Raw genomic sequence first — 26,177 nt, 5'->3', positions numbered from 1 at the left:
CAACTTGGTGGAGAAATTGTATGCCTTTTGCTCAGGCTCCCCAAAGCGTCATGCTGCCTTGGTCAAATTTCAGGAGTCTCTCTTTCCTGGACAACTTTCCTGGAGCTCCAGCAGCTGTCAGATACTCGATGGGCTTGCAGGGAAAAAGCACTGAAGGCACTTCAGAGAAATTTGAAAGCCATTTTGATGCTCCTTGATGACATCAGTGACAGTGACCCACCTAACCTGGCCCAAGGTGATGCTCAGATGTACAGAAATGCCATTAATTTTATGTTCATTCTCTGCATGGAAATCACCACACCAGTATTCGAAGTCACTGCTTTGGCATCAGATTCTCTGCAGGAAGAAGGGTTGGACCATTCCACTGCCTACAAGGTAATTGATGGTGTGCTTCACACATTGCAAACCAATGAGGTCTGAGGAGAAATTTGGAGAGATATTTAGATGTGCATCAGAGAAGGCAGAGAGTTTCAACATTCCAGTACCTACCGTGGTGCCTGGTCAGGAGAGAAAGCGGAAAGTTCCCAGTGCGTTTCCAAACACAGCACCACAGTGTCTCAAGTAGGTGCTCAGTTTGAGTCAGTGGAGGCATATTTCAGGAGTGGTGTATATTTCACCTTTCTGGACATCATGACTGGGGAACTGAACAGGAAGTTCAAAGGGGACAATACTGGAAGCCCAACGGCCAGAATCATTCAGTCCTTCCAGCCCTTAACTGTGCATGCTAACTGGGTAGGCCCACCAAACCCAGAAGCCATTGAAGCTGTCCACATCCTCTGTGAATTCTATGGAGAAGATGAGGACCAGCTCAAAACAGAATTAAAGGTCTTCCACTCCAGCTTTAGTTCAAAAGACCTCAGAGAAATATTTCTGATACTGAGGGAAAACAATGGCCAGCTGATCTTTCCTGCCTTTGTCAAAATGATTCAGATCTACGCAACACTACCAGTGACAACTGCGACAGTTGAAAGATCCTTTTCAAAGCTAAAAATAATCAAAAATAAACTAAGAAGTTTGTGTGGAGAAGAAAGGTTGTCTGATCTCCTCTTGTTAGGAGATCAGACAGGGCGACCGTGGCTCAGGGGGTTGGGAATCGCATCTGTAACCGGAAGGTCGCCGGTTCGATCCCTGGGCTCTCTGTCCTGGTCATTGTGTCCTTGGGCAAGACACTTTACCCTACTTGCCTACTGGTGTTGGCCAGAGGGGCCGATGGCGCGATATGGCAGCCTCGCTTCTGTCAGTCTGCCCCAGGGCAGCTGTGGCTACAACCGTAGCTTGCCTCCACCAGTGTGTGAATGCGAGAGTGAATGAATAGTGGTATTGTAAAGCGCTTTGGGTGCCTTGAAAAGCGCTATATAAATCCAATCCATTATTATTATTGGCCATTGAGAAAGATGTGGAGATCAATTACAACGAGGTCATCAACATCTACAAAGACATGGCACCAAGAAGGATGCTTCTTTAGAGCAGTACACTCCATTTAATGGACACTGAGAATATGTATGTATATAGTTTAGAGTTGGATACAGATTTTATCTTTTTGTGGTGTGATTTTTGATTTTTAGAGAATGTTTTGAAATAAAAGTCAAATTGCATTTAACCTGTGCGATTTTTTTATTATAAAAAGAAAAGGTTTTCCACATATGCAAAAAGTGCCCTTTTTTCCCCCTGGAGCACTTGCCCCCCAAAATGTCTGTGCACGCCACTGCATCATATATTGTAGGGTATGGGCCAAATTTACTAAGAAAGCTAGTGGAGTCGTCTGCGTGTGATGGGAAGGTGTGACGCTCACTAATATCTGCTGATTAGAGGCAACGAGCTAATTTTCGAACGCAGAAGCACGTGCTGTCCGTGGTCCTGAAACGTGACAACAACGTGAAAAATCAATGCCATTACGTTGAGTGTTTAATATGTTTAAGGCGTTTTTGCGTAAAGAAATGGTGCTTTGCAACACTATGGGACGGTAAGAATTTCTGACAGGCGTTCAAGAAAATTAAAGAAGTGACTTTTGTTAGTGTTTCAGGTTATCTTTGATTTCCGCAGCAATCAGCATGCTGTTTGTCAGCAAGTGATGTGTTTTGATGGAGTCCATTTAAAAATGCATTATCAGGTTTAGTGAAACACTCTCCCTTTTAATAGCCTATACATGCATCGAGACCTATGTAACCATCTTTGTTTAGTTTGAGTTTAATGCTGGCGCCCTCATACCCTGTGCTGATGAAATCAAACAAGTTTTTCTACAAAGGCACACGAACACAGGATAGTTTATTTATTTTATAATTATCTTTAATTTTGATTTTTTTTTGATTGTTTGTTTGTTTTACTTTATTGTAGACACACTGAATACAAACTACCGGATTACGCTAACTGGACAGGAAACTTAAACTTAAATCTCGTAAACTGGGAATTTCTTGGCCATTTAGCGAGATTACACCAGTGCAAATCTCTCAGTACATGTAAACAGAAAACTAAGAAAACCTACAATATACATATTTAAAATAAAAACAAACCTCACGAACATGACGAATGTAAGTACCCCCACCGCCCAAAAAAACCCCAAATCCCCCAAAAAACGCTAAGCACCGAGGTTGAAATGCGTATGAAAATTTCACTGTGTGAAAAATAAATAAAGAATAAATAAATAAATAAATAAATAAACAAACACTCGCGTTGTCACATGAGAATGTACATTTATATACTCATTTAATATTTTTAAAAAATATTTGTAATAACTAAATATAACTGCATTTATAAGTAGTCACCACCTCAAACTGTGCTGTCAGTTTACACAAACCTCGTTGTTTATGCTAAGCAAAATATTGAAATGCTTTTATTGCGAAAGTACACAACGTGAGCCGGAAGTGGTTTTCGTTGCTAACGCTACTGTTTGTAGCATGTGTTTTGAGCCGGTAATAGTCGTTTTTGGTTTTTTCCCTGACCCGAATTAAACGGACGTTGACCATTAATTCAACATTATAGCGGTGTTAGCATCCACACCGCTATAACATTAGCTCTCCTGTGGTTACTGATGAACGCTCCTCGAGCTTACCTCACGTGGGGCTTTCAGCTAACGTCTGTCTTAACTTGATGCAAACTTTCATAACAGGTTCTGTAACTCATTTACCCACCGAATGACCTGCGGGTTAATGTGATTTTCCGGTATAGTTGTACTACCTGTCGGGATGTCTGCGCCTTGTCGGTACGCTCTGTTCAGCATATATAATCAGCGAGCAGGTTTCACACAGGTCAGAAGATTGACATGCATCCAGTGGAAGAGCTCTGACTCCCTGATGAGAGGTGGATACACAGCCGTACTGAGAGCTATGGCAAATAAGAGAGGAAGCCTCACTTTATTTTCTTCGAGGTGTCTGTCAGGTTCAGCTGCGGATGCAAAAGCTCGGGTGAGGAGAGTTTCTATCGAGGGCAACATCGGTAAGAGTTTACAGATTGTCCCAGTTAGACGAATCTCCTGTTGTATGTCTCTGTGCTGATCTCCTGCATTACCTGCTTTTTAATAACAGCTGTTGGAAAATCGACCTTTGCGAAACTCCTGCAGTCAGCTTGTGCAGACTGGGAGGTGGTGGCAGAACCTGTCAGCAAGTGGCAGAACATTGAAAGTGAGACCTCAAAGGTGGGTATATTCACATCTTCATCTTTTTTGTTACACAAATTAAAGGAAGGCAGGATAATGCAGCTTACATTTGTCTGCTCGTGTCTTTGACAGGGCCAAGGTGTGCCCCCACAGACCACAGTCAGCAACCTGCTGCAGATGATGTACCAGGACCCTCAGCGCTGGTCATACACGTTCCAGACGTATTCCTGCATGAGCCGGCTCAGAACACAGCTGCAGCCTCCACCTGCACGCCTCCTCCAGTCAAAGGGAACACCTGTCCAGGTGTATGAGCGTTCAGTCTACAGCGATAGGTGAGTGAGTCACATTTACCAGAAGTATTTTCAACAAAATAAGCAAAATTTTGACAAGGATATAATGAAAATTAATTCTCCTGTATTATGTTTTCTCAGATATATCTTTGCTCTGAACATGTTTGAGCTGGGATGTATCAACACTACAGAATGGGCTGTCTACCAGGACTGGCATTCCCTCCTGGTGGAGCAGTTTGGACACCAGGTGGAGCTAGAGGGCATAATTTACCTCAGCGCCCCACCAGAGGTATGGCACATGAAATTCAGTATTTTGTGCTCTGAGTGGAAGGTAATTTAGTGTCACACAAACAGTTTTGCATGTCTTTTAGAAATGCATGGAGCGCCTGCAGCGTCGGGGAAGAGCAGAAGAGGAGGGCGTGAAGCTGGATTATCTGGATAAGTTGCACTCTCAACATGAGAGGTGGCTGGTTGAGAAAACGACCGAGTGAGTGAGAATAAGATTACACAGCTCTGATTATCTTTTGACTTTTTCCAGTGCTGTTGGCTGTTTTGGGGTGATACTTTAAGGTATATTTGGTCTTATAAGCCTTTTTACAGGGGGTCTCAACCCTGCAAATACCGGGGGTCAACTGTACAATGAAGAAGGGCCTGGGGCTTGGTGACATAATTTAAGGTTTAACCCCAGATTTTCTGGATTATGTGATTTATTGCCATTGTAATTTATGGCGCACGCCTAACCAGAGGGGTGTACTACGAAAGAAGTTCAACAAAGCCAGGCTGTTTCAGGCATCATGTGATTCCTCTTCCACACAGAAAGAGCCCTATAAGTGGCACTTACTCCAATCACGGATGTTATCAGATGATATTCATAAAATAGTGTTACAAAAATAACAGTAAAATGTGACAAATAAGACAAGACTTTAATGCTGCAGAAAATCGTTAATCTGGTGAATTAACACAGTGTTAAGAATTTTTTATTTTTTAATATGAGTTAATAGATATATTTTAATGCTGAGGGCACTCTTGTTTTTAAGGTGATCATTCAGTTTTTTAAATATAATAATAATTATAATATAATGCCAAATCACAACAGTCGTCTTGAGGCACTTTGTATTGTAAGGTAAAGACCCTACAATAATAGAGAGAAAATTTCAACAATCAGACTATGAGCAGGCACTTGGTGATGGTGGAAAGAAAAAACTTCCTTTTAACAGGAAGAAATCTCTGGCACAACCAGGCTCAGGGAAGCACGGTCATCTCCCACAAGAGGTGAGGGGAGAAAAATGGAACAAAAGACACATTAGAGCTCTGGAACATAAGGTGAAGTTAATTTGGTCTATTAAATAAACATGTCCTGCGTTCTATTAGCTGCAAAAGTAAATTAGAGTCAAGCGTAAAGACCTTTATACATTTTCTGCATGACCAACAGAATACTTGCATCCAGTTACCAGTTGTCATGCACAGTTAGCTCCACCTTGTTACTAAGGTAAAACATGTTCCCCCAGCACTCTGCATTGCACTCAAAGCTGTAAAGAAACAAATAAGTGAAAATTGTGGCACTTCCAGGTGATTTTAATGAGAAACTCTGAATGTGGTATGTGCTCAGTGTAGGTTAGTATGGCGATGTAGCCAGGTAAAAAGAGACTCGCCTTTGTGATACTGAGAACTCTGACTTTAAGCTGGAGATAGCCCGCTATCCCGTTAGTCTCCCTCTCCATTATGCTTACAAGTAAAAAAGAGAAGCTACACAAAGTAGTGATATCTAGCTGGTCTAAACTTTCTGGTGGTGGCACAGTGCTTGTGTTCAGGTTCCTTGCAGCTGTTTGCTGTGAACAGCTGACGGTGCAGCAGTGTGTGGTCTGCTGTTAATGTCATAATAATACAGCTTTGTTCTCTCCTTTCAGAATCCATTTTGAGAAGCTGAAGCAGATACCCGTCTTAAAACTTGATGCCAGCGTGGAATTTAAGAGTGACCCAGAGGTGCAGGAACAGTTTATCACAAAGGTGTGCTTGAATACCTACTGAATGGCATTTATTCCTAAAAGGTGCTGTGCCAGAGTTAACCACACGAGGGCACTGCTCTGATGTTGCGAATCACAATCTTCCACCCTGGGGTGGGGCATGTGAGGGTGTTTGAGCCAGTCAGCTGACATGTTTTTGTATGGATGATGTTTCTGATATGCTGTGATCCTAGTATGCCTGTTTGTCCACAGGTGAAGAACTTCTTTGATGCTTTATGAGAGGAGCCATCAGCAGCAGCACAGTGGGAAACAGATGAAACCAGTCAGACCTCCATATAAAGTCTTTATATAAATTAATACACAGACCTCTTTTTGATGAGCTTCCGGACCATATAATGTAAAACCCTGACATTTTTTTTGGATATGAATGTGTTACTTTAAAACCTTGTACTATTGGTTACTTTTGAAACACACTTTGCAGTTATGAACGTTACCTCTTAAACTGTAGTTTACTGTTTATGTCTTTGGAGCTGTCTCTCTGAGTCAGCACATTTTTACAGCTTCTATAAATTATAAACTAATCCGTACTAGAACTGAAATCACACAGTGTGTGTCTGTGTACTATTTTATAAACATATTTATAATCCTAACTCGTTGGAAGCAATTAAGACAAATGTTTCTTGCAGCTTGTTAATAAATAAAACATGTTTTTACATTTCAACATTGAGTTGTCATTTTATATTAGTCATTTTATTCTTATAAACTTTATTTGCATTAAGGAAATAGAAAGGTGCGAGTTGCTGTGCAAGATTTTAATTGTTTTTAAATTGATTTCTGAAAGAACAGTTCATTTGATGGGACAATGACCTTGGATAAATGCTTTCTTCTTCTGTTTTTTCTGGCCCTCTGATGTGCTCTGATGATCAGAGGGGCTGTTCGGATGCCTGGAGTGGCCAGGGGTCATCAAAGGGCAGCTGGCGGCTATAAAAGGCCTGCCTGGAGCTCCGTCTGCTCAGAGCATCATTTGTGCCTGAGAGCAGCTGGAGTAAAGGAGGAGATCTCTGCTTCTCTCTCTTCTCATTCTGGTGTTCACTTTGTGAGTTTCAGCTGAAATGGAAGTCCTCATAGTCTTCATCTGTGCTTTTGGAGTGGTTTCTTCTGCCCGGGGCCACAGATATCACACGGGACTCGAGAGCAGTTTGGCATTCAGAAATCTGTCAACCGATCATCGCAGAGGATACCCTCTGTACATGATCCAGCTGTATCGCTCCTTCAGAAGTGCTGATTCCTCCTCATCTGTAGCTGTCAGCGATGTTACTGCACAAAGCGACAGCCTGTCAGTGCACAGTTTTGATTCTGTCAAAAGCCTGATGGCCAGAGGTGAGTAAACAGCTGAATTATGTTTTTCATGTTGCTCATTGGTTGTTAAATTTGCTATTTAATGTATGAGTTGGTTTCTCTGTGCACTGAATCCTCCAGGAGCTCATTGACTGGTCGATTGTCTGTGCTATCAGACCCTCCCTTTTACGACCCAGCAAGTGTCAAAGTGCTTATTCGAACTTTAAAGGCTTGCCCTGTTTTATGTGGGGAGGTTGTATATTAGCCCTCAGACGTCCTTGCACAGGGGGGTCCAATACACATCCTGTCCTGTTCACCCTCTCACTCCAGTGTTTTGACATTTGTCCACAGATCTGGTTTGTCCAGATTCATCCCAGACTGCAGTGTGTCAATCTGAAGTCTCACTTGCGTGTCTCATTTTCAGGCTGCCATCAAGAGGGCGAAAAGTGGACCGTCACATTTGACATGTCATCCATCTCTACCAGTGAGCTTGTCCAGCTGGCAGAGCTGCAGATCAGACTACCAGCTTTCTCTGCCTCTGAGCGTGCCACTATGGATTTATATCACTCCCGGAAGCAGAGCTGTGACCTGGATGACACATCGTGCCAGGAGGAGCGTCTTTTCTTAGGGAGCTTTGGCACATCGCCCAGCAGCACAAAGTCCTCCTGGAAGGTGTTCAATGTGACCAGTCTTTTAAAATACTGGCTATACCAGGGAGACGAAGTGCAGAGCCGAGAGGCTTCGGGAGAGCCTGAGACTCAGTATGGGAGTGGTGCTGGGGATGGAGTGGAAAAAACCAGAAAGTCTCTGTTCACAACTTTAGGACTGAGGCAGAGAAAAATCCGCCATCCAACCACAAACCAGGTCATGATGGTGATCTTCTCCAAACATAAGGAGGGCCATGCAGCGTACAGTCTCATTCACACTGTGGAGAACTCCAAGTATGTGTCCATGGACAAAGAGGGCAGCGACATTCAAAGTCGGCGCCACAAAAGGAACAGAATGGAAAGGATGCGAGTAGCTGGTGTACTTGCACCTACTGTGGCTCCAGCACCATCAGCAGCAGCAGAACAGGTCCAGAGACCGCTGTGCCGAAAGGTAGACATGTGGGTGGACTTTGACCACATCGGCTGGGATGAGTGGATTGTGCATCCGAAGCGCTACAACGCATATCGCTGTGAGGGAGAGTGCCCTACACCCCTGGACGAGTCTTTCAGTCCCACCAACCATGCATACATGCAGGTAAGCAGATTAAAGAGTTTCACTGAACTATTTCTAAACCTCAAAATAAAAAATCCTATAGTTGCTCATTTATTCATGTAAATTATTTCATTTTCAGAGCCTCTTGAAACATCACCACCCAGAAAGAGTGACCTGCCCGTCCTGCGTGCCAACGCGCCTCAGCCCCCTCTCCATGCTGTACTTTGAGAGCGATGATTTGACTCTGCGGCATCACGAGGACATGATTGTTGAGGATTGCGGGTGCCACTGAAGCCCCAACCCATCACCACCCCAGCTTACACCTAAACACACAAACCTGCTTTGTTTGTGGTCTATTAACTGAACATTAACCGACCATAAACTTTAACTCAGATGTTTTTTTTAATTGCTTCGATGTATAAATGAATACTAAAATATCAATGTTATTGAGATGAAATGACTCAAAGTATATATATTGCATCCATACTGGGTGATAAATCTATCTTTTGTGTTATTTATGCATTATCATGTAAATTCTGTACATAAAATATGAAACGTATATTAAATTTTTTTTTATTTTGACGGAAGTGTGCTGTTTTATGTTGTTTTAAAATATTTTTCTTCACCCGTTCTTATATATTTTTATTTATAAGGTGAACATTTTTAACAAACCCTTTATTAAACATTAAAAAAGGCTCATACACAGTCACAAAGGTTTTTTTCCTAATTCAAAGTTAAATGAAAATGTATTTATTTAGTTAAAAATAAATCACGCCTAATTTATTTGTAAACATTAAACAAATATATATCAGCACCACCAGTTTATCTGGTGTAAGCTTTAAATAGCATTTCATTTGTTGCCACTTCCATTAAATCTACCAGCAGTAGCTACACAGCTAAACGGGCACACTTTGTTCTTAATGTTCCTCGGATGACAGATCTGTTTGGGTTAACAAATAAAAGGCAGAATGTGCATCCACCTCTTAATCCGTTGCTAGCAGCCAGCAACTTAGTATATTGGCCTTTCTCACCTCCGCAATCCACATCTTGGTCCTGTTAAAGTGCACACATCATCAGAGGTCATTAGCGTCGTCCTCCCTGGCCGGGCACGCTGGGTGGAACAACACAAACCACACTGAAGGATGGACCGGTGGGTGAGAAAAGGCAGTAGTACTACTTGTTTATCCTGGTGAGGAGGGGGTTGGACAGCCAGGAAGCTAAGGTGACAAGGAGATCATTCATGGGAGGGAGTGGAAAGACTGCACCTGAAGGGTGACGCTACTGTGGAGGAAAGACAGGCCGGACTGGAAGTGATCAGCTGAAACTATTCAACCACACATCCACCCAAGACAAGACCAGACCGAGTAGTATTTCAGGATTTGTCCACGTGTTTTTCTTTTCTTTTCTTTCCTGTTTTTTTTTTTTTTTTTTTTTTTTTTGCAGAGGTAAGTTTTGCAATCAGGACCTTTTGTTTGTACTCACTACAAATGAACCCGGAGCGCATCCATTTTTTAATCCACTCAATGATTTGAGCTTTATTTATATTTATTCTAATGATGATTCTCTACAGAGCCGCTTACACCACAGGCTGAAAGTAGAAACGCATTTGTGCAGTTCCGCACATGCAAGAGTATTGATAACGAAAGAGTGTTTCATTGCTACAGCACTGTGCAAAAGTCTTGCACCACCCCTTATTTCTTCATATTTGGCGAGGACAGTGGGAAACAGTTGCAGTGATTTTTGCATTAAGGCTACATGCAAACACACATACAAATCCAGCAGCAAAAAACTGAATTCTAACGAATTTGAAAGTCAATATTTGTTATGAGCACCTTTATTCTTTGACACAGCCCGAACCCTTTTTGGCAGCTTTCTTGTTATTTCTTTGTTATTTCTCTCCAGGCTTCTTGAAAGACATTCAAAGCTCTTCTTTTATATTCTCTGTCGAGATCCCACACTGCTTCAGTTTTATTGAGGTCTGGGCTCTGTGGTCAGTCAGTGACTGATTGTGTATCACAGTGTGTTTCTCTATATGGCATTGATTTTACTCCATAATGTATCAAAAAAATCTGACAGGACTTTTCTGTGTTCAGAATGATTTGTTTTGATGAGATTTCCAACACCACACATAACTCCAAAACCCATGACAGAGCCTCCACCCTGTTTCACAGATGGCTGTAGACACTCAGTGTTGGACTCTCCTGTCCTCCTTTGTACACAGTGATGACGATTTGAACCAAGAAATCTGTATTTATCACTCTGTCACCCCTGTTGACACTGATCTTCAGTCCACTTCTTGTACCACAGCCTTTCCTCCACTTCCCTTCTTAAATAATGGCTTCTTCACAGCCGCCTTCCGCTGAGATCATTCCCGATGAGGCTTCAGTGGACGGTAGATGGATTAACTGCAGGGTCAGATACATCTCTGCGTCAGGTTTTGCTAGATTATCTATTTCTTGGGAACATTACTTTCAGATACTGTTTATTTGTTGTAAAAAATATTTTTTTTAGGGCTGACACTTCTTGTTTTGTCCTTTACGTGTTCAGTTTTATCAAATTTCTTTAAAGCTCTGGACACCACGCAGAGAAATACTAAATTTTCAGCTCTTTTGGAATAACTTTGTTGGTGCAAAAAATACAATGTTAACACAGGCTGTTAAACTGTGTTATCTTTGGGATTTTTCATCGAGACAACTGAAATCTGTTTTAGTAACAAAAGCTTTTAACAAAGTGCCAAAAGACACAAATTAAAACTGGTTCTTTGTTCAAGAGCATTTTAAAACGTTATAAGAAAGTCTGGAATCAAAACTTAAAGAAATGAGTGTTGGCTTTAAACTTCGCACATTACTGGATGCAAGAATTTAAAAATGTGAAACATCTTTTAGATCAAACAATGAGAAGTTCAGTGAAACACCATCTATTCCGGCACTTTTATTCATAAGCACTTCACAGTGAAGTGAGCCAGTGACAGAAGTGGAATCGTAAATGTTGAATGGAAGGAAGGAGTTCCTGCCTGATGTGTTGTACAGTTGCATATTGACCTCTCTGTAAACAGCCCACTGACTGAGGTTATCAGCCTCCTGCGAGCTCCACGTGGAATTCCTCTGAACCAGAGCGACGCAGGAGGTGCAGCAGGCTGCAAGACTTGTCACTTTGAAATGTACATTAGCTTTTCACTTAAACATCTAAACCGCTGACACGAAACAAAAGCATTATTTAAGTTCAGATGGCGCCATTCAAGTTAAAAAAACAAACAACGGATTTGACAGAAAGACTCAGTGAACACATGACGCAGAGATAAAGTCTGAATGGTGTTTGCTTTAATTTCTTTTTTAAAATCACCCTAAAATAGCGAAATATCTGATTCAAAATGTCATCAACAAATTTCTGTTTTACATTCTTTACACTTCAGGTGAAGCGCTCGTTTATGAGAGCAATACTGGAAGACCGTATCTAAAGAGAGGTTGTGCGAAATGCACTGAAATAAAAGCACATCGAGTGAAAACCGTTCTGGAATGGTTAGAAATTCGGACAATTCGATTCTCATTTTCACTGACTTGTTTGAGGCATTGTTGGTGTTAAGCACTTCTCAGTGTTCGTTTTAAACTCGCAGCCACTACCTGAAGGCACACTTTTTGTTACACACAAACCAGGCCGAAACCTTGAGGCAGACAGTGAAAGTGTAATTACAGATCCAAAAAATGAGGCCGTCAGAGATAAGATCCTCTGTCTACATGGAGTAGGTGGTGGTAGGGGAGGAGACGGTACCCCTGTCTTCACAGCACTTTGTTGGGCTTCACCTAGATGTCCATTTCAAACTGTGCGTCATCACCTTTGAAAAGAAAAATAAGTAAACAATAAATGTAGGGTGGAGATGGATGATGATTTGTAGGCTTCATTGCTGTATTGCTTGCATGGGTTCTACATCATAATGCAGAAAATAGATGGATGGACTTTAAGTGCAACATCCGTCCTGTGATGTGTGTATAGGTGTGAACATACCAGCAGCGCTACTGTTCGGAGCAGCGGTGTTGTTGTTCAGTAGTTCTCCATTTTGAGTCTTCTTGCTGGTGTCCTTGGAGGCAGGGCTGGTCACTCCTGGAATGACTGGCAGGTTGGCAGGAGGGGTCCTGGCCAACGGAGAACTGCGACAGTCCAGCAGGAACTTGCGTTCGTAGATGATCCTGGTACCTTTTGTGTTCGTAGGTGGGAAAAATGAAGGATGATTATCAGATGCGCAGCATTGAGAGATCAAACAGAGCACTGAGGCCACACTCGCACTGACTGGGATCAGCTGCTTCATCAAATTCCTGTATTTTAACTTGACCTGTGTGCCACGATAGACGTGATTACAATATGAAAACAGGCATTTCTTCAAAATCTTGCTGTCTGTACCTGATCTTCACGCAGTAACTAGAAGGACGTTGCAGCATATATGTGGCAATGTTATTACTAATTGTGCTGCTGCTCTCTTACGGCTGTTGTTATGATCTGTAACGCTTCAGCTGTTGTATATTATGTATACTGTCGCACAATGAGCCAGTCTGAATGAACACAACACACACACACACTCCTTGGCAGTGATGTGATGGCTTCCAGTTGTGATAACGAACCAACTGACTTACTTTCTGATTTAACGCAACTAAACTTGAAGAAAAGCTTCGTGACGAAAAGCTTTGTGAACAGCAAAGTGTACAGTTAATAAACACAGTTTTAACATTTGGTGCAAAAGGAACATGTGCCCTTTTTAAGGCAGTATGTTATATTTGCACATTCGCCTAACAAGTTCTCTATTTTCAGGACTGCCCAAATCATCAACATGACAGCTTCAGGTCATTCAACCAGATTCCTTACAGCTACACAGAAATCTGACCACATTACCCAGTACTGAAAACCCTTCATTGGCTTCCAGTACAATATAGAATTGCTTTTTAAATCCTTCTGTTATCTCACAAATCTCTCACCGGTTCATGCCCTGCTCATCTGGTGCAGATCTTGTAACTATTCCCAGAGTCAGACCTCAGTCTGAGGTTGCTCTCATTACTGGGGTCCTGCTCTTTGGAACAAGTTGCCTGCTGATCTGAGATCAACTACAACTGTGCACATATTCAGAATCCTCTTTATTTACCTGGGCTTACACTTAACAGGTGCTGTTGTTTTGTTTATGCTGTTTTCACTGCCATAAAGCCTCATAAACCTGCACAGGTATGATTGTGTCTTCTTTTTTTCAGCAAATGATTTATTTAATCTTGCTGTCTGCTGCTATCAGACTCTTTAACTCATCCACTTGAGTCAGATCCACATGTACTGAACCAGACTAAACATAGCTCAATGCACGCTGTCACTTTTTGTACACCACAACGTATGCTTGCACACCACCTGTGTGCTTACAATACCTGTAATATGCCAGAAACATTAGTGCTAATACCTTATTTTATATGAAGTGTAGAAATATATATCTAATAATATCTTTGTTAACCACATTGAGGTTACATGTAATGAAATGTGCTATATTAAAAAAAACGTTTTTGCTAAATATGCTACCTGCATTGATATAAATATATTTTTACTATACTATTCTTTATAATCTCCCTTAAAAGAAATGTGTCCTGACCAATTAAGGGAATACATCACAATATGAAAATAAATCATCGCAGCAGTTTGATACTGGTTTTTTAAAAATAGTTATATCCGTTTAATAATGACCCAGTGTTACTTTTATAAGGTAGTTATTAACACTGTGACGCACAAAACCCTGGAAAAAGGATGAAGTGACACCTTTTAGTGTAATTACAGTGTTACTCTAACCTTTAGATTACCTTTACTGAGTTAAACCTCGTGTCTGCAGCAGGTTTAGGTGGACAGCCCTCAGAAGCAGGGACCTCTAGAGGAATTTAAATGATCTCTACAGTAAACCAAAGGTGGAGCAGCTCTGCTGGCTGACCGTGTGACAGCAGTGCGTAGAAACCAAACTTTAGACTGCAGCTAAGCTACAGACAGACTCTCACTATCTTAATTAAGACCGTCATGTCTAAACAACCTGTTCCTTCATTACTTCAGAGTCCGCATTTCTTTGCATTTCCTCTTTTCAAGTAAACACTTGCTCGCTAGCTTTAGCGGTTAGCTTAGCAGAGCTACAGCAGACCTCATGGAGTTAGCCTAAGCTGCAGACAGAGAGAACGGCTCCAAAGTGGATAAGAGTACAAGTCATGTGTGTCCGGGAGTCAGAGCAGATCTCCTCGGCACTCTTGAATGAATATGACAAATAGCAACACTGCGTACCGCCGGGGGTCGTGCTGAACAGAGTCCCTCCCGGGGTGGTGGAGTAGTCTTGGGGCATGTGCTCCGCGTCGTTGATCGTCACCCTCCTGATCGACGGGATGGCCTTAGCGGTGGTCTTCTGGCAATCGGTGGACATCTTCTCCCAACTACAATAAACTAATACTAACTAACTAATTAACATCAAACAAGAACAAAGTCTTGGTTTTATAAAGCCACGCCGAGCCGGGGTTTCGGGTATGGCTTTGACTCAACTAAATGACTACTGTCGGATAAATAAAAATAAATACCTCGTTTTCATAAGTGCAAACAGTGGAAGGCTGGACCTAAAACAGTCACATTACATCAAGCACTCACACACACGAACTAGTGTCCAGGATCTTTGTTTAAAAGGACCTGAGCACACGTTCCTCCGCTCTCACTCTGCCTGCCTCAACATGCACACAAAACAACACAGCAGGCTGCAGGAGAGAAGGCTCCAGAGGTGCACAAAAAACAGCCAACTGCGCCCCCTGCTGGCACTAAAGGACTGCGCACTCTGCGATGTTCAAAACTTCACCGGCTATAACTGTCATAATAAAAACAACATAATAAGACGTTTTGTTTTTTTTTTGTTTTTTTTTTAAAAAAAGGTGTTTTTTCAAAACAAGTCGAACAGCATTATTTACAGACAATAGACACATTAATAAGATGATAACATACATACTGTCCTGTGCAATTCCTGGGTCAGCACTCGTTTCTTTTTCGCTTCTCTTCTATATTTTGCTTGAAAAAATGGAAATACGTGTACCGATTTATTGAAACACGTGCAAACATGCATGGAAATGTTTTATATGAGACTAAAATAGATGTTGCGCAGTTCTGATGAGCTAATGAGCGTGAAAATCAATAAAGCGGTCTTCAGGAATAGATGCCCAAAGTAAATAATAATAATGGGAGTCACCTTGTTTGTGAAAAAATACTATTATTCCTGCAAAATTGTTTCTTTGCTAAGTTGCGGGATTGAAGGACAATTCCGAAGTAAATGTATTTTTTCTTATTTTTTAATGAGAAGAAAAGGTGTTAGCAGATGATTCCACAACCGAGAAGCCTTAAAATTTAAACCTTTAGCTTAAAGGTTTGAGGAACCTAAGATCAGGAAGTTGCAGAACCGATCCTCTACAAGCCTCAAACGTGACCATCAAATGTCAAAATCAACTCTAATACATACTGGGAGATTTTAAAACATATGTGATGTGTCACAAAAAGAGAAAAAAAAAAGATTTATAAAATTGTTTCCACAAGCCGGTGTAAGTGTTGCTTCCATTTGTTCGTTTACTTTACTTCCTCTGTGGCGTTTCAAATGAGCATCTTCCCTTCCTCCCTTTTTTTTGTTCTTTGTAAAGGTCCAGCAAGTCAAGATCATCTTCATACAGCATGCACAGCTACACACCTGAAATTTCAGCATGTTTATAAAACTGACTTGTGATGACTGTCATGGATGACGTGCCACACAGAAAATCACACACAATATACACAAAGACATTTCATTTCTTTATTAATTTTGTAAATGTTGAGCTGGTGTACAGAGTAAATTGTCAGTAGATGTCTTCGGATTTGATTGGATTAAAAGGCTTTTACATATTTTAAATCCATGATTGACTCTCCATAACAATAAAAAAGCAGACAAAACAAGTTAAAATACCCACAAGAACCCTATTTATCCCCATTTTGCAGGCATTACCCAGAACTCAACAGTCTCTTGGTAGCTACAGCTGTATGATGCTAAAAGTACATCCATAACATAACTAGAATCCCAGTTGACAAGTAAGGGTGCATAGCATTCTAAATAAATATATATATTTATATATATATTTTCATATATCTCATATATATAGCCTTTTATGTTAAAAACATTTTCTGTGCATGTGCGCAGTTGCATTCCTTAGTATTGAGTAATATGCTATTGCATTAATAATGTCTTCAATCCATTCTAAAGGAATATACATGTGTTCTCTAGTTTTTGCAACAGTTAATATTTTTGCATGAACTTGGTGCATGGCATCATCTCAGTAGTCCCTCAGTGCAGTGCTTTTTTTCTGATGTAACCTCGACTCTCTCTCGCTCTCACTTAGTCGGACTCCCGTCTGACCACGTCCAAACGGTCACCACGTGGAAGTCTTAAGATTGGCTCAGTCTCATATTTGGTAAAAGGGCATAAAAATGTCAGGGGGTGGGCTGTGTTGAGGGAAAATGCATGTCCTCTTGAAGACTAGCCTTCGAAGCCACCAAGCCTCCCCCATAACTCCGTCTATCTTCTTTAACCAGTTCCCATCTGGCTCTGAGCCTGACATCAGCAGAAAACAATCTAAACATATGAGCCCTTAAAGAGCAAATCATATGCTGTGATTGATATAAGGGGGCACAACTTTTTTTTTTTTTTTTTACATCTGACCTTTATTAAGCTAATAAAATAACAATAATACCTCATGAAGGGATATTTGTTAACATGTCAAAAAAGATTTTTTTTAAAAATTCGAGGCTTTGCTCTTTAAAATCTACCACCATCTGTGCATGTTTGTGATGAAATGAGAATGAAGTCATATTTATGATAATCAACAGCAGACATTGAGCTGAAACAATAGAGTGAATACCCTATTATCTACTGAAGTATAGAGCCAACACGGATGACTACGTCATAACAAGACTCACAGTATACCAAGACTTTACATTCATCATCTCATGGCTGTGAGAAGCCATACTAAACACTTATTTATGGGTGCTTATTGCAACATTTTTGTGACTTACATATTTGTCTATAATAAAAGCATTCAATGTCTGACGCAACATTTGAAAGAAATGCATGTATTGGTTATTGATATAATGTGAGATGGCACACTTATTGAGGTAAATAAACCTTTAAAAATATGTGATTTAGAATTACACATATAGTCTTTGTCCATTTGCAATATTACTTCCTGTGATATTATCACAACTTTAACTTGTCCCAATATCCAGGACTGAGTATGTGATATTTAAATCACACCACGCGCTCACACACTCGCACACACGCAAAACACACTCAGGATTTCTTTCAAGGTGCATATGAATGTTATTAAGGTTTAAAAACAGGCTGAACACACCTACATTCCCAGATGAGTAACAAAAACAAACAGCGGGCACTTTGCAGATGCAATGGCTGGCATGGAGCCACACCAGTATACTTAAAGTTTTCTTTTCTAGAGAGGCAAAAGGATAAAATGCAGGACGCTAATGTACTGACATCATTTCTGAGTAAAGTGAGAAGTAGAATAAAGCTGAAAGTTCAGGAAGAACGCAAGCTGTGATCCTAAAATCCTCCCTCCTCTGTCACTCTCTCGCTCACACACACACACATACACACACACATGAATAATCCTTTCCATTTAAAGCAGTTATTGCTTCTACTTCTGGAGTACAGTTAAGACAGCAAATCGTGACAAGAAGACTAAAGAAAGGAGCGGAACAAGAGACATGCTTCTGGACGGGTCAGGCTCACAGTTACGGGTCAGTATTACAGTTTCTCATCACAGTGATTGGTGACTGTCTTTGCTACACACTGAAGAACCGCCAAGGAGACAAACATCGAAGCTCAACACGTCCTCGACCCTAAACGCAACGCACATCGCTTCATCCAGTAAAACTAGTGCTACATGATTCCGTTTCAGCTACTTTACCCTCATCGAGTGACATCTTCTGGTGGCTGTGAGATGGTCTGTAAGCGCACCTCGTGGGGTGGTGTCATATACTGTGCGATGAGGTCAAACAGACGCAGCTACTGTACGAGCTGAAGGTGGGATCCTGCATCCCAGTGGAAGGTGGACGGGACTGCTACATCTACTCTGAGAGGCTGACTGTAGAGGCTAGGGGATGAGAGATGGAGGTTGGGTGATAAGCAGAGGTATCGGGATTTTAGCTCAGACATTAACACAAACCTCATGAGGATACAGCACAGTGGGGACAAGAAAAAGGCAGAGGAGTAGGATGAAAGAGCAGGTTAATCTCTTGTGATAATCTTTCACTTGTACATATATATCTCTTTACCTTCCTCTCCACAAGGCAAGCCACTTTGATCAAAGTTTGGCGAGGCAGGTTCCTGCTGTAAACCCGCCTCCCAAAGCTGAAAAATCCCCACGGTACAGGAAATGACTTAAAGAACATCTTCCTCTACAGTCGGACATGTGGAACGGAAACAATGAAAGCGTGTGAAAATCACAACGAAACATCCGGACACACACACACGCACATACACACGCAAATCCAACGATTTAAAACAGGCAGAGCGACACAACGGTATGTTCTTTTACCCACAAAGATCTCAAGATATAGAATAATAATATATAGATTCTGAGCAAATGAAACCAAACAAGAAAAAAAAAAACAGGGAGGAATTTCTCATGTACCTGAAACAGCAGCATCAGTTGCATCGCATAGGGATCTAGTAACAGAAACAACACGCGTAACACACAGTCACGTAAGAGCATTTTAGTGCATACAATATTATGTACACAACACTGATATCCTGGGGCGATAATTGTAGCTTTACTGGACTTAGAGACCACTCGGCCAGGTGTGAAACTAGTTTGTGGTGCTGATTGAGTGCAGCATGGAGGAGGAGGGGGTAACAGTTGCCTAGAGATGACGTAATTCTCAGTATTTTAGTGTCTCTTTTTCTTAAGTTAAACTCTTCACCACTGGGTTAGAAAATGGGCCGGTGGTAGCCTACATTGCATGCCCGTCCCATTAAGCGGTGTCTCCTCCCCATCCCGCCCCACCCTTTTAACCCGCCCCTGCATTCCCTCGGTATTTGTAGTTAAACACAGGCCATGCGGCAGCAGTCACTCATGCTGATACAGATAACAGGAAGCACGTTTTGGTTGCTAGTTTCTTTTTTTTTTGTTGTTTTTGATTTTTTTTGTCTGTCTGGTTTTTGTTTTATACGAAATCATGCTTCTAGCCTAGTAGTAGATATTTTTTTCCCACCATTTCTTAAAAAAAAAAAAAAGTAATAAAAACTACAAGAAAATCTGTATCCTTTTTCTTCTGGTGCGTGCTGATAGTTGCCATAGCCACCGTGGTTGTCTTTGAGTTGGTTTCTCTTCATTTCCATCCGTTTGCCTTCTGATGTGTGGTCTTCCTCCCGTCAGCTGCTGCTGGTCATGTGTTCATGTAGGATGGTTTTGGTGAAGGGGTTGAATCCTGCGGAGAACTCTGAGGAGAGAGAGAGAACTGCAGTGATTTACAAGCCTCTCGATCGTCCTGCTACCGTGCAACACAGGTGGCATGCAAACAGCAACAAGCCAGTGCTAATGTGAGTGCCTTTGAATCCTGGTTATGCTACTATACTGCTTTATAGTGACTGAACGTTTTTCAGTTCCCTTCAGCTAATCCTCGTAACGTTCAAAGACTCAACGACACGTTAGTTCTGCCAAAGATTTACACGCAAATGGGGGCCAGCAGTGGTTTAACATTCAGCAGCGAGTCACTGGAAATATCAACAAGCTCAGGAATGTCATGGCATTTACGTTAGTGAGGGCAAGACACACACACGCACGTACGCACGCACACACATTATAGTGGCTCCATTTCTCCACACAAGATGCCTTACAGCTTTGACCTTGGGCGCTGTCATTTTACGATCTCTCTTCGCTGAGTGCACATTGCACCAGCCTTTTTACGGTGTTTCACAGCATGTCTGACAAAAGTAACTAAAGCAGTATACAGTGTGGTTGATGTACTGCCACACTAACAATCTCTTTCCATCAAACGTATGAAATAATATTTGTGTTCAATTTTTGCTTATGGACAATTTTATATATATATATCATAGAAAGAACAGACTTGATAGGAAATTTTTAATTATTCATACATTTTACTTCATACTCTGATGTAAATACGGCAAAGTGTTTGTCAGGAGATCATTCCTATGGTTTATTTAAGCTAAACTCAAGAGGTAAAAAACAAATAGAAAAAAGATGACATTAAAAAGCATTATTGGATCATCAGTCATTAATATATCGATTAATTCCAAACACTAACTGTTTCTAGATAGTGCATACACTCACCGGCCACTTTATTAGATAGTGTTAGCACAAATATCTAAAGGAATTCATGTAGGCAAGGTTGCTAAAACCTAATGAATTTCAAACTGAGGATTAGAATGAGGAAGAAAGTTGATTTAAGTGACTTTGAACGTAGCATGGTTATTCATGCCAGATGTGCTGGACTGAGTTCTTCAGCAACTGCTGATCTTCCCATTCAAACATGTGCAACGTTTACAAAGTATGCTTGAAAAAATGTTAGGTTCTCTGTGTGAAAATGTTTTGTTGATGCCAGAGGTCAGAGGAGAATGGCCAGACTGTTTCAAGTTCATCAGTTGTCTACAGTGTCTCAAATAACCACTCGTTACAACCGAGATACACAGAAGAGCATCTCTGAACACACAACATGTCAAACCTCAAAGCGGGTGGACTACAGCAGCAGAAGACCCCTCTGGGTGCTGTAGTTTTTAGTTACTGTCAGTTAAAAACAGAAAAGTGATTCGCATTGGCTCTCTAGAGTCTAACAATAGAAGTTTGGAAAAATTTCTTGATTTCTGCAGCAGGATTTGAATGGCAGGGTAAAAATTTGGTGTAAACTCCATGAAAACATAGATACATCTTGCCTTGTATCAATGGATCACAGTTGCTGCTGGTGGTGTAATGATGGGGGACATTTTCTTGGCACGCATTGGGCCCCATAGTATCAAATGCATTAATTAAATGCCACATCCTACCACAGTATTGTTTCTGACCATTTCCATCCCTTTATGATCACAAGGTATCCATCTTCTAAAGGCTGATAATAACAAAGCTCAGTGGAGCAGGAGATTCACATCATGGCTGAGCAATTAACAAATCTGCAGCAACTGTGAGATGCTGTCATGTCAATATGGACCAAAATCTCTGAGAAATGTTTCCAGGATCTTGTTGAATCTGTGCCCCAAAGAATTAAGGCAGTTCAGAAGGCAAAAGGGGGCCCGAGCCAGTATTAGCAAGGTGTACCTACCAAAGTATCCGGTGAGTGTACATCACCTGGATTTGTACTAACTAAAACTCCAAATCTAAATCGATTGCAGTTTGTATTAGACACAGCAGACATTTGCAAGAGCTACCAAATCATTTTTCAAGCATTTAGAGTTTTCCTGACAGCACTTTTTTTCCCCTAATGCACACACACACAAAAATTACATCTGTATCTTTTTCCTTTTTATATGCGTTCATGTGTGTCATTTATATTTGAACTATTAAAGATTTAGGTGTCATTTAGCTGCGCCAGCGTCACACCATATGTCATAACATTAGTAATTATTGAATTAAATGTACATTCAGATGCATTTAATCCAGACAGACTGGATTAAATGGTGTTGTTCACAGGTCAGAGGAAGCACTGTGGGTCAGTCCCCTACCTGCGGGGACGCAGCACTCAGTCTGCCTCACTGCTTAACTCTCCGCAGACTGGCACATTTCACTATCTGAGCACCTTTCTTCACATCCACAGTATCGGGCTACATCAGAGGGTGGGGGAGGGGGTTGACCGCAGAACAGGTGCGAGGATTTAGAATAAGTTGGATGACAGGAGCAGAACAAGAGGTTGAGGTAATATTAGTAAGGGAGGGTAAAACAAAGGAGAGAGAGAGAGAGAGAAACAAACCCACAGAGGAGGCAGACAGTGTCACACGAAAAAAACAAGGGCATACAAACAGGGAGCACAAGACAGGAAGTGAAACAGAAATGTGAGGGACAAAAGAGGAAATAAAAAGAGGAAAAAAAGGAAGTAATAATGTATAAACAGTCAAGCAAGGACAGAAGTGGTGGGTGGCAGATGGAAAGCCAGGTGGTGGTTCAGAGTAATGTCAAATAAAATTTGCAAAGAACTTTTTGAAAAGCGTTCTTAAGCTTCAAATGGATGGGCTAGGCCACATAACACAGCAGTTTCAGGAAATTTCACACAATCACAACAACCCTGTTAATCTCTGCGTCTGGTGTATTGAACCTCAACTTACTCAATGCAATTAATATTTGACCTCAACTTGGTTTTTGACTGATTAAGGCACACTTTCACAGTTAAAGGACTATGAACCTTATTCAGTTGCTCAGTGAGATAACTGACAGGGAGAAAGAAACACTGCAAGGAACCACTATAAGTTCATTCACTCATTAATGTGCAAGAACCCCCCCCCCCCCAGATGAACTGCATTTGTGGTTTAGTGATGACCAAAACAGTGAAACGCTCATGAACTGATCTACTGTGAGCCTCTTAAAAAATCAGAGCACCTGAGCAGAGTGGATCCAGTTGTTCTCTTACATGCAGATAATGAGCATGAGAGCGAAGTATATGGGTGGAGATTAATGTTATGGGAAGTCAGCAATCAGGCAATTAATCAAATACACGTCCCTCTGTCTTCTGTTGCAATTTAGTCCTGACACATAGTGGAAAATGCCTAACCTTTATTTTCCAAGATCACAAACAAACTTGTGCTTATGCAGGTTAAGTTGCACAAGGACCGTTGGGGGATGCCTGGGAATCCACAGTGAGATGAAACGTTAAAACTTACTGCAGCACAGACCCCAGATACTACATGGATTTAAATGAAACAGGGTATGTATCATCTGATCTAATTCAGAGCATTTAGGCTTTGCAGGCTGGCCGCACACCCGAGGTCATCACGGAAGCTCCAGGCGAGACAGAGAGCTTCGTCTGCAGATCAGAAGCCCACCTTGCTGCTGTCCCGACCCAAGACGGCGTAGCTCATGAACTGCTCAGCATCGGCGTCCAGCTCGTTGGCGTCCTGCAGCGAGCCTTCCACGCTCACCTCCTGAAACCCCTCCTCACCTGATCCCTTCCCTCTGCGCACCACCTTGCGCACGATCTATCGCAGACACACGCGCACACAATCGCACACAGAAGGGTGGGAGAGAGTGATGGGCGAGAGCAGAGAGTGTGGAAAAGGCAGTGAAAAAGACTGGATCGGTGAAATATGCTGGGGGAAAACAAAGCGTGGATTTTGCAGTGTCATGTGCGATGAACAACTTTGTCATGATTATTAGTTTAATAATCGTTCCGTAAAAAGATCCGTGAAAGTGTTGTGATGATAAAACGCGATAAAAAAGTGAAAACGGAGACATTCGTGTTCATGGACGCAATTTAAATGGCTGACCTTTTTTGTGACAATGTTTCCATGTTCATCCGTGAAATGTTCCTCGCTCACTTGCTCCCCAGGAAGATCTTCAACCTCATCACCCTGAGGACAGAGAAAAGCTTTTTTGTAACCATAAACGTTTTGAACTGTGGCAATAAAGGCAGTTAAAACAGCCGTTGCTGCAGCGCTGTTTGCATGGCAGATAGGTGAGGAGCGGGTGAGGTTGCTTGTGAGAGAGAAAGTAAATCTAACAGTGGGGATCTTATCACTTATAGTTACAATTGATGAGGTTCATTACTACACAACAGTGTTACAGCCCCCTATAATAGCAGCATGTCTTTAGAGCTATTTATAAGTTCAAAGAAATTCCTGAAGCCGGATGCTCGGCCTAAGAACGAGTGAAGGTCGAGCATGTGGAGGCCTGTATGAAACTCTAAAATTGATCTTTATCTCAATTTATATCACACATGAAACTAAATAATAATTAAAAAAAGAAGTGACAAACCTAAAGGGTGCAAGTCCAAAGCTACAGCTTATGTAACACCTACCCATAATAAAACAATCAACGTGTAAGGAAAAGTAAATCAACTACATCTTTAACCTCAGATTTAAATACAAAGTCACCAAAAAAGAAGAAACAACCAACTATTCATGTCAAATCCAGCTATATATGAACTATTTGTATCTAGAGCATCAGTTATCATACAGAATAATTATGTTATTTCTATACAACTTTTAAGCAGTTTCAGTATGCTGTGCACTTTAGGTTTAATCTGTGTAACAGATACACAATGAAATTTCATACTGGCTCCGGCCTTGGATTTTTCAGAAACATAATATCCTTTTCATTTGTATTTATTATCCCTCATTTTAAAAGCTTTCTGGATATTAAGGGAAATTTATCTATTATATGCTTTGTACATAATTTCAATTATATCATAATCCACCAAATCTCAGTGTGATTTTCAGTGTACTTAACAGAATAAATAAAAAATGTGCTGTTTTATAGAGTTTGAGATACAATAAGAAGGAAATGGCAAAGAGCCAATGAGAACTTTTTATAGAACTGGAGTCCAAACTTGTTGAGCTGAAGACAATCTATTTACAGTATATCTATAAAAGCAGAAGATATATTTAGTTGCATCCTCAGTCATTTGATATTGTCATAGAAACAAACAAACATTGATGAAATCCCATCATTGTATGCCACGATTACTTGTGTCCATAATGCTGCACCTTCCCACTCCTCTCAGTAAAACCAGTCAAATAACTCACCACAAACCTATCCTGTATCACTTTCAACTTTTCTTAAATACACTGCATCATCCAAGAGTTCAGCAGCAGTGATTCCCCCCTGCTCTTTCATTTCTTTTTTCTCTCTTCTGCCACTAAGATCCTTTCTTCAAATTCGTGGATCTCAGTTTTGTTGTACCTTAAGAATGACTCTACGGCGGACGATTCTGGTGGTGACGTTCTCCTCTTCGTCGGGTACTCCCTCGATTTCACCAAGCTCGTGGTCCAGCTGAGTGTGTATGTAGGTGAGCACCGACCGCACCGAGCCACTGGCTATGTGGAGGACATTCTGACAGCTGATCACCAGGAACGCCAGCAGCACGAAGCTAAAGAGGAGTTCGGTAACTAGGGCCCACATTGCCCCACTTTGATCCCCAGTAAATCAACACGGTTGGCACAGAGCAACGCACGACTGCAGCCTCAGTCCCGTAGCTGGTGGTGACTCCTGCTTCTCACACTTCTCTTAGCTAAGGGAGAAGGTAACAGCTGCAGCCCTCTTTTGTCACTGGTTCAGCCAAACTGGTGTTTTCATTTCATTTCTGCCCTCCGTTTGCTGGGGCCGTGGGCCCTTTTCTCCCCACGTCTCTTTCTCCTTCCTAGCGTCGAGTCACAACTATCCAGTCAAAGACACCAGATCCAACCAAAAGCAATCTTGGGAGGCTTCTATTCCCACCTCCCTCACTTTTTGACCATGTGATCTGTGAGCTTTAAATACCTCCATCAGAACGGCTCTGTGCGCTGTGGTAAGAACACTAAGAAACTTCTCACACATGCTCTAACTACAGCCTACACAACAAATTTCTCCTAAAACAATCATAGAATCTATTATGCAGCTGCCACCGCCTCCAAATTACGCTAAATGTGCTTTTTGGGTATCATTATGACCCACAAGAGGCATGAAGCCCACAAAGGCTCTGAAAGGCTCTATTTTTGTTCTCTCACAGTCTCACAGCTGAGATTGTCCCATACAGTGTGATGTGTCTGTGTTGTGCCAGAAAGTTAACATGTGGGAATGACTGAGG

The 26,177-nt window shown here is 41.4% G+C and overlaps 4 protein-coding genes across 5 annotated transcripts; 2 read left to right on the top strand and 2 right to left on the bottom strand.

The window, feature by feature from the left end:
- The first annotated feature begins 2,847 nt into the window (after positions 1 to 2,847).
- LOC113007082 (deoxycytidine kinase-like) lies at positions 2,848 to 6,567 on the top strand. 2 transcript variants are annotated; one of them, XM_026143455.1, is made up of 8 exons: positions 2,851 to 2,909; positions 3,246 to 3,432; positions 3,522 to 3,631; positions 3,725 to 3,924; positions 4,024 to 4,171; positions 4,254 to 4,369; positions 5,790 to 5,889; positions 6,099 to 6,567. In XM_026143455.1, exons 1-8 carry the CDS (start codon positions 2,895 to 2,897, stop codon positions 6,123 to 6,125), a joined length of 903 nt encoding a protein of 300 aa, XP_025999240.1. In that variant the 5' UTR covers positions 2,851 to 2,894; the 3' UTR covers positions 6,126 to 6,567. The 2 variants fall into 2 exon arrangements, with proteins under 2 accessions (XP_025999230.1, XP_025999240.1); XM_026143445.1 differs by having other exon boundaries at positions 2,848 to 3,432.
- Positions 6,568 to 6,635: 68 nt separating this feature from the next.
- LOC113007071 (nodal homolog) lies at positions 6,636 to 8,808 on the top strand. Its single transcript, XM_026143436.1, has 3 exons — positions 6,636 to 7,226; positions 7,609 to 8,426; positions 8,524 to 8,808. Exons 1-3 carry the CDS (start codon positions 6,959 to 6,961, stop codon positions 8,674 to 8,676), a joined length of 1,239 nt encoding a protein of 412 aa, XP_025999221.1. The 5' UTR covers positions 6,636 to 6,958; the 3' UTR covers positions 8,677 to 8,808.
- A 2,874-nt stretch (positions 8,809 to 11,682) lies between these two features.
- On the bottom strand, positions 11,683 to 15,130 carry LOC113007063 (eukaryotic translation initiation factor 4E-binding protein 1-like). Its single transcript, XM_026143425.1, has 4 exons — positions 14,954 to 15,130; positions 14,667 to 14,836; positions 12,387 to 12,575; positions 11,683 to 12,216 (listed from the first exon to the last, which is right to left on the bottom strand). Exons 2-4 carry the CDS (start codon positions 14,800 to 14,802, stop codon positions 12,185 to 12,187), a joined length of 357 nt encoding a protein of 118 aa, XP_025999210.1. The 5' UTR covers positions 14,803 to 14,836; positions 14,954 to 15,130; the 3' UTR covers positions 11,683 to 12,184.
- Positions 15,131 to 19,834: 4,704 nt separating this feature from the next.
- On the bottom strand, positions 19,835 to 25,949 carry LOC113007059 (ankyrin-2-like). The gene is made up of 5 exons (XM_026143411.1): positions 25,295 to 25,949; positions 23,881 to 23,964; positions 23,440 to 23,592; positions 22,129 to 22,227; positions 19,835 to 19,892 (listed from the first exon to the last, which is right to left on the bottom strand). The coding sequence occupies exons 1-4, from the start codon at positions 25,511 to 25,513 to the stop codon at positions 22,156 to 22,158; spliced, it is 528 nt and encodes a 175-aa protein (XP_025999196.1). The 5' UTR covers positions 25,514 to 25,949; the 3' UTR covers positions 19,835 to 19,892; positions 22,129 to 22,155.
- Positions 25,950 to 26,177: the final 228 nt, after the last annotated feature.

This window comes from Astatotilapia calliptera, chromosome 2, assembly GCF_900246225.1.
Source record: "Astatotilapia calliptera chromosome 2, fAstCal1.2, whole genome shotgun sequence".
NCBI classification, from domain to species: domain Eukaryota; kingdom Metazoa; phylum Chordata; class Actinopteri; order Cichliformes; family Cichlidae; genus Astatotilapia; species Astatotilapia calliptera.
The sequence above is the reverse complement of the archived record's forward strand: the minus strand, read 5'-3'. Positions and strand labels throughout refer to the sequence as shown.

Excerpts from the sequence above, each read along its gene's own strand:
- LOC113007063 (XM_026143425.1), bottom strand. The coding sequence starts at position 14,802 with ATGTCCACCGATTGCCAGAAGACCACCGCTAAGGCCATCCCGTCGATC. Across the intron at positions 12,576-14,666 it reads GTTCAGCACGACCCCCGGCG|GTACCAGGATCATCTACGAA; the intron begins GTACGCAGTGTT and ends CGAACACAAAAG. Across the intron at positions 12,217-12,386 it reads TCCGAACAGTAGCGCTGCTG|GTGATGACGCACAGTTTGAA; the intron begins GTATGTTCACAC and ends TTCTTTTCAAAG.
- LOC113007059 (XM_026143411.1), bottom strand. The coding sequence starts at position 25,513 with ATGTGGGCCCTAGTTACCGAACTCCTCTTTAGCTTCGTGCTGCTGGCG. Across the intron at positions 23,593-23,880 it reads GAAACATTGTCACAAAAAAG|ATCGTGCGCAAGGTGGTGCG; the intron begins GTCAGCCATTTA and ends TGTCTGCGATAG. Across the intron at positions 22,228-23,439 it reads TGGGTCGGGACAGCAGCAAG|CCCGATACTGTGGATGTGAA; the intron begins GTGGGCTTCTGA and ends CCTCTGATGTAG.
- LOC113007071 (XM_026143436.1), top strand. The coding sequence starts at position 6,959 with ATGGAAGTCCTCATAGTCTTCATCTGTGCTTTTGGAGTGGTTTCTTCT. Across the intron at positions 7,227-7,608 it reads CAAAAGCCTGATGGCCAGAG|GCTGCCATCAAGAGGGCGAA; the intron begins GTGAGTAAACAG and ends TCTCATTTTCAG. Across the intron at positions 8,427-8,523 it reads CCAACCATGCATACATGCAG|AGCCTCTTGAAACATCACCA; the intron begins GTAAGCAGATTA and ends TTTCATTTTCAG.
- LOC113007082 (XM_026143445.1), top strand. The coding sequence starts at position 3,183 with ATGTCTGCGCCTTGTCGGTACGCTCTGTTCAGCATATATAATCAGCGA. Across the intron at positions 3,632-3,724 it reads TTGAAAGTGAGACCTCAAAG|GGCCAAGGTGTGCCCCCACA; the intron begins GTGGGTATATTC and ends TGTCTTTGACAG. Across the intron at positions 5,890-6,098 it reads AGGAACAGTTTATCACAAAG|GTGAAGAACTTCTTTGATGC; the intron begins GTGTGCTTGAAT and ends GTTTGTCCACAG.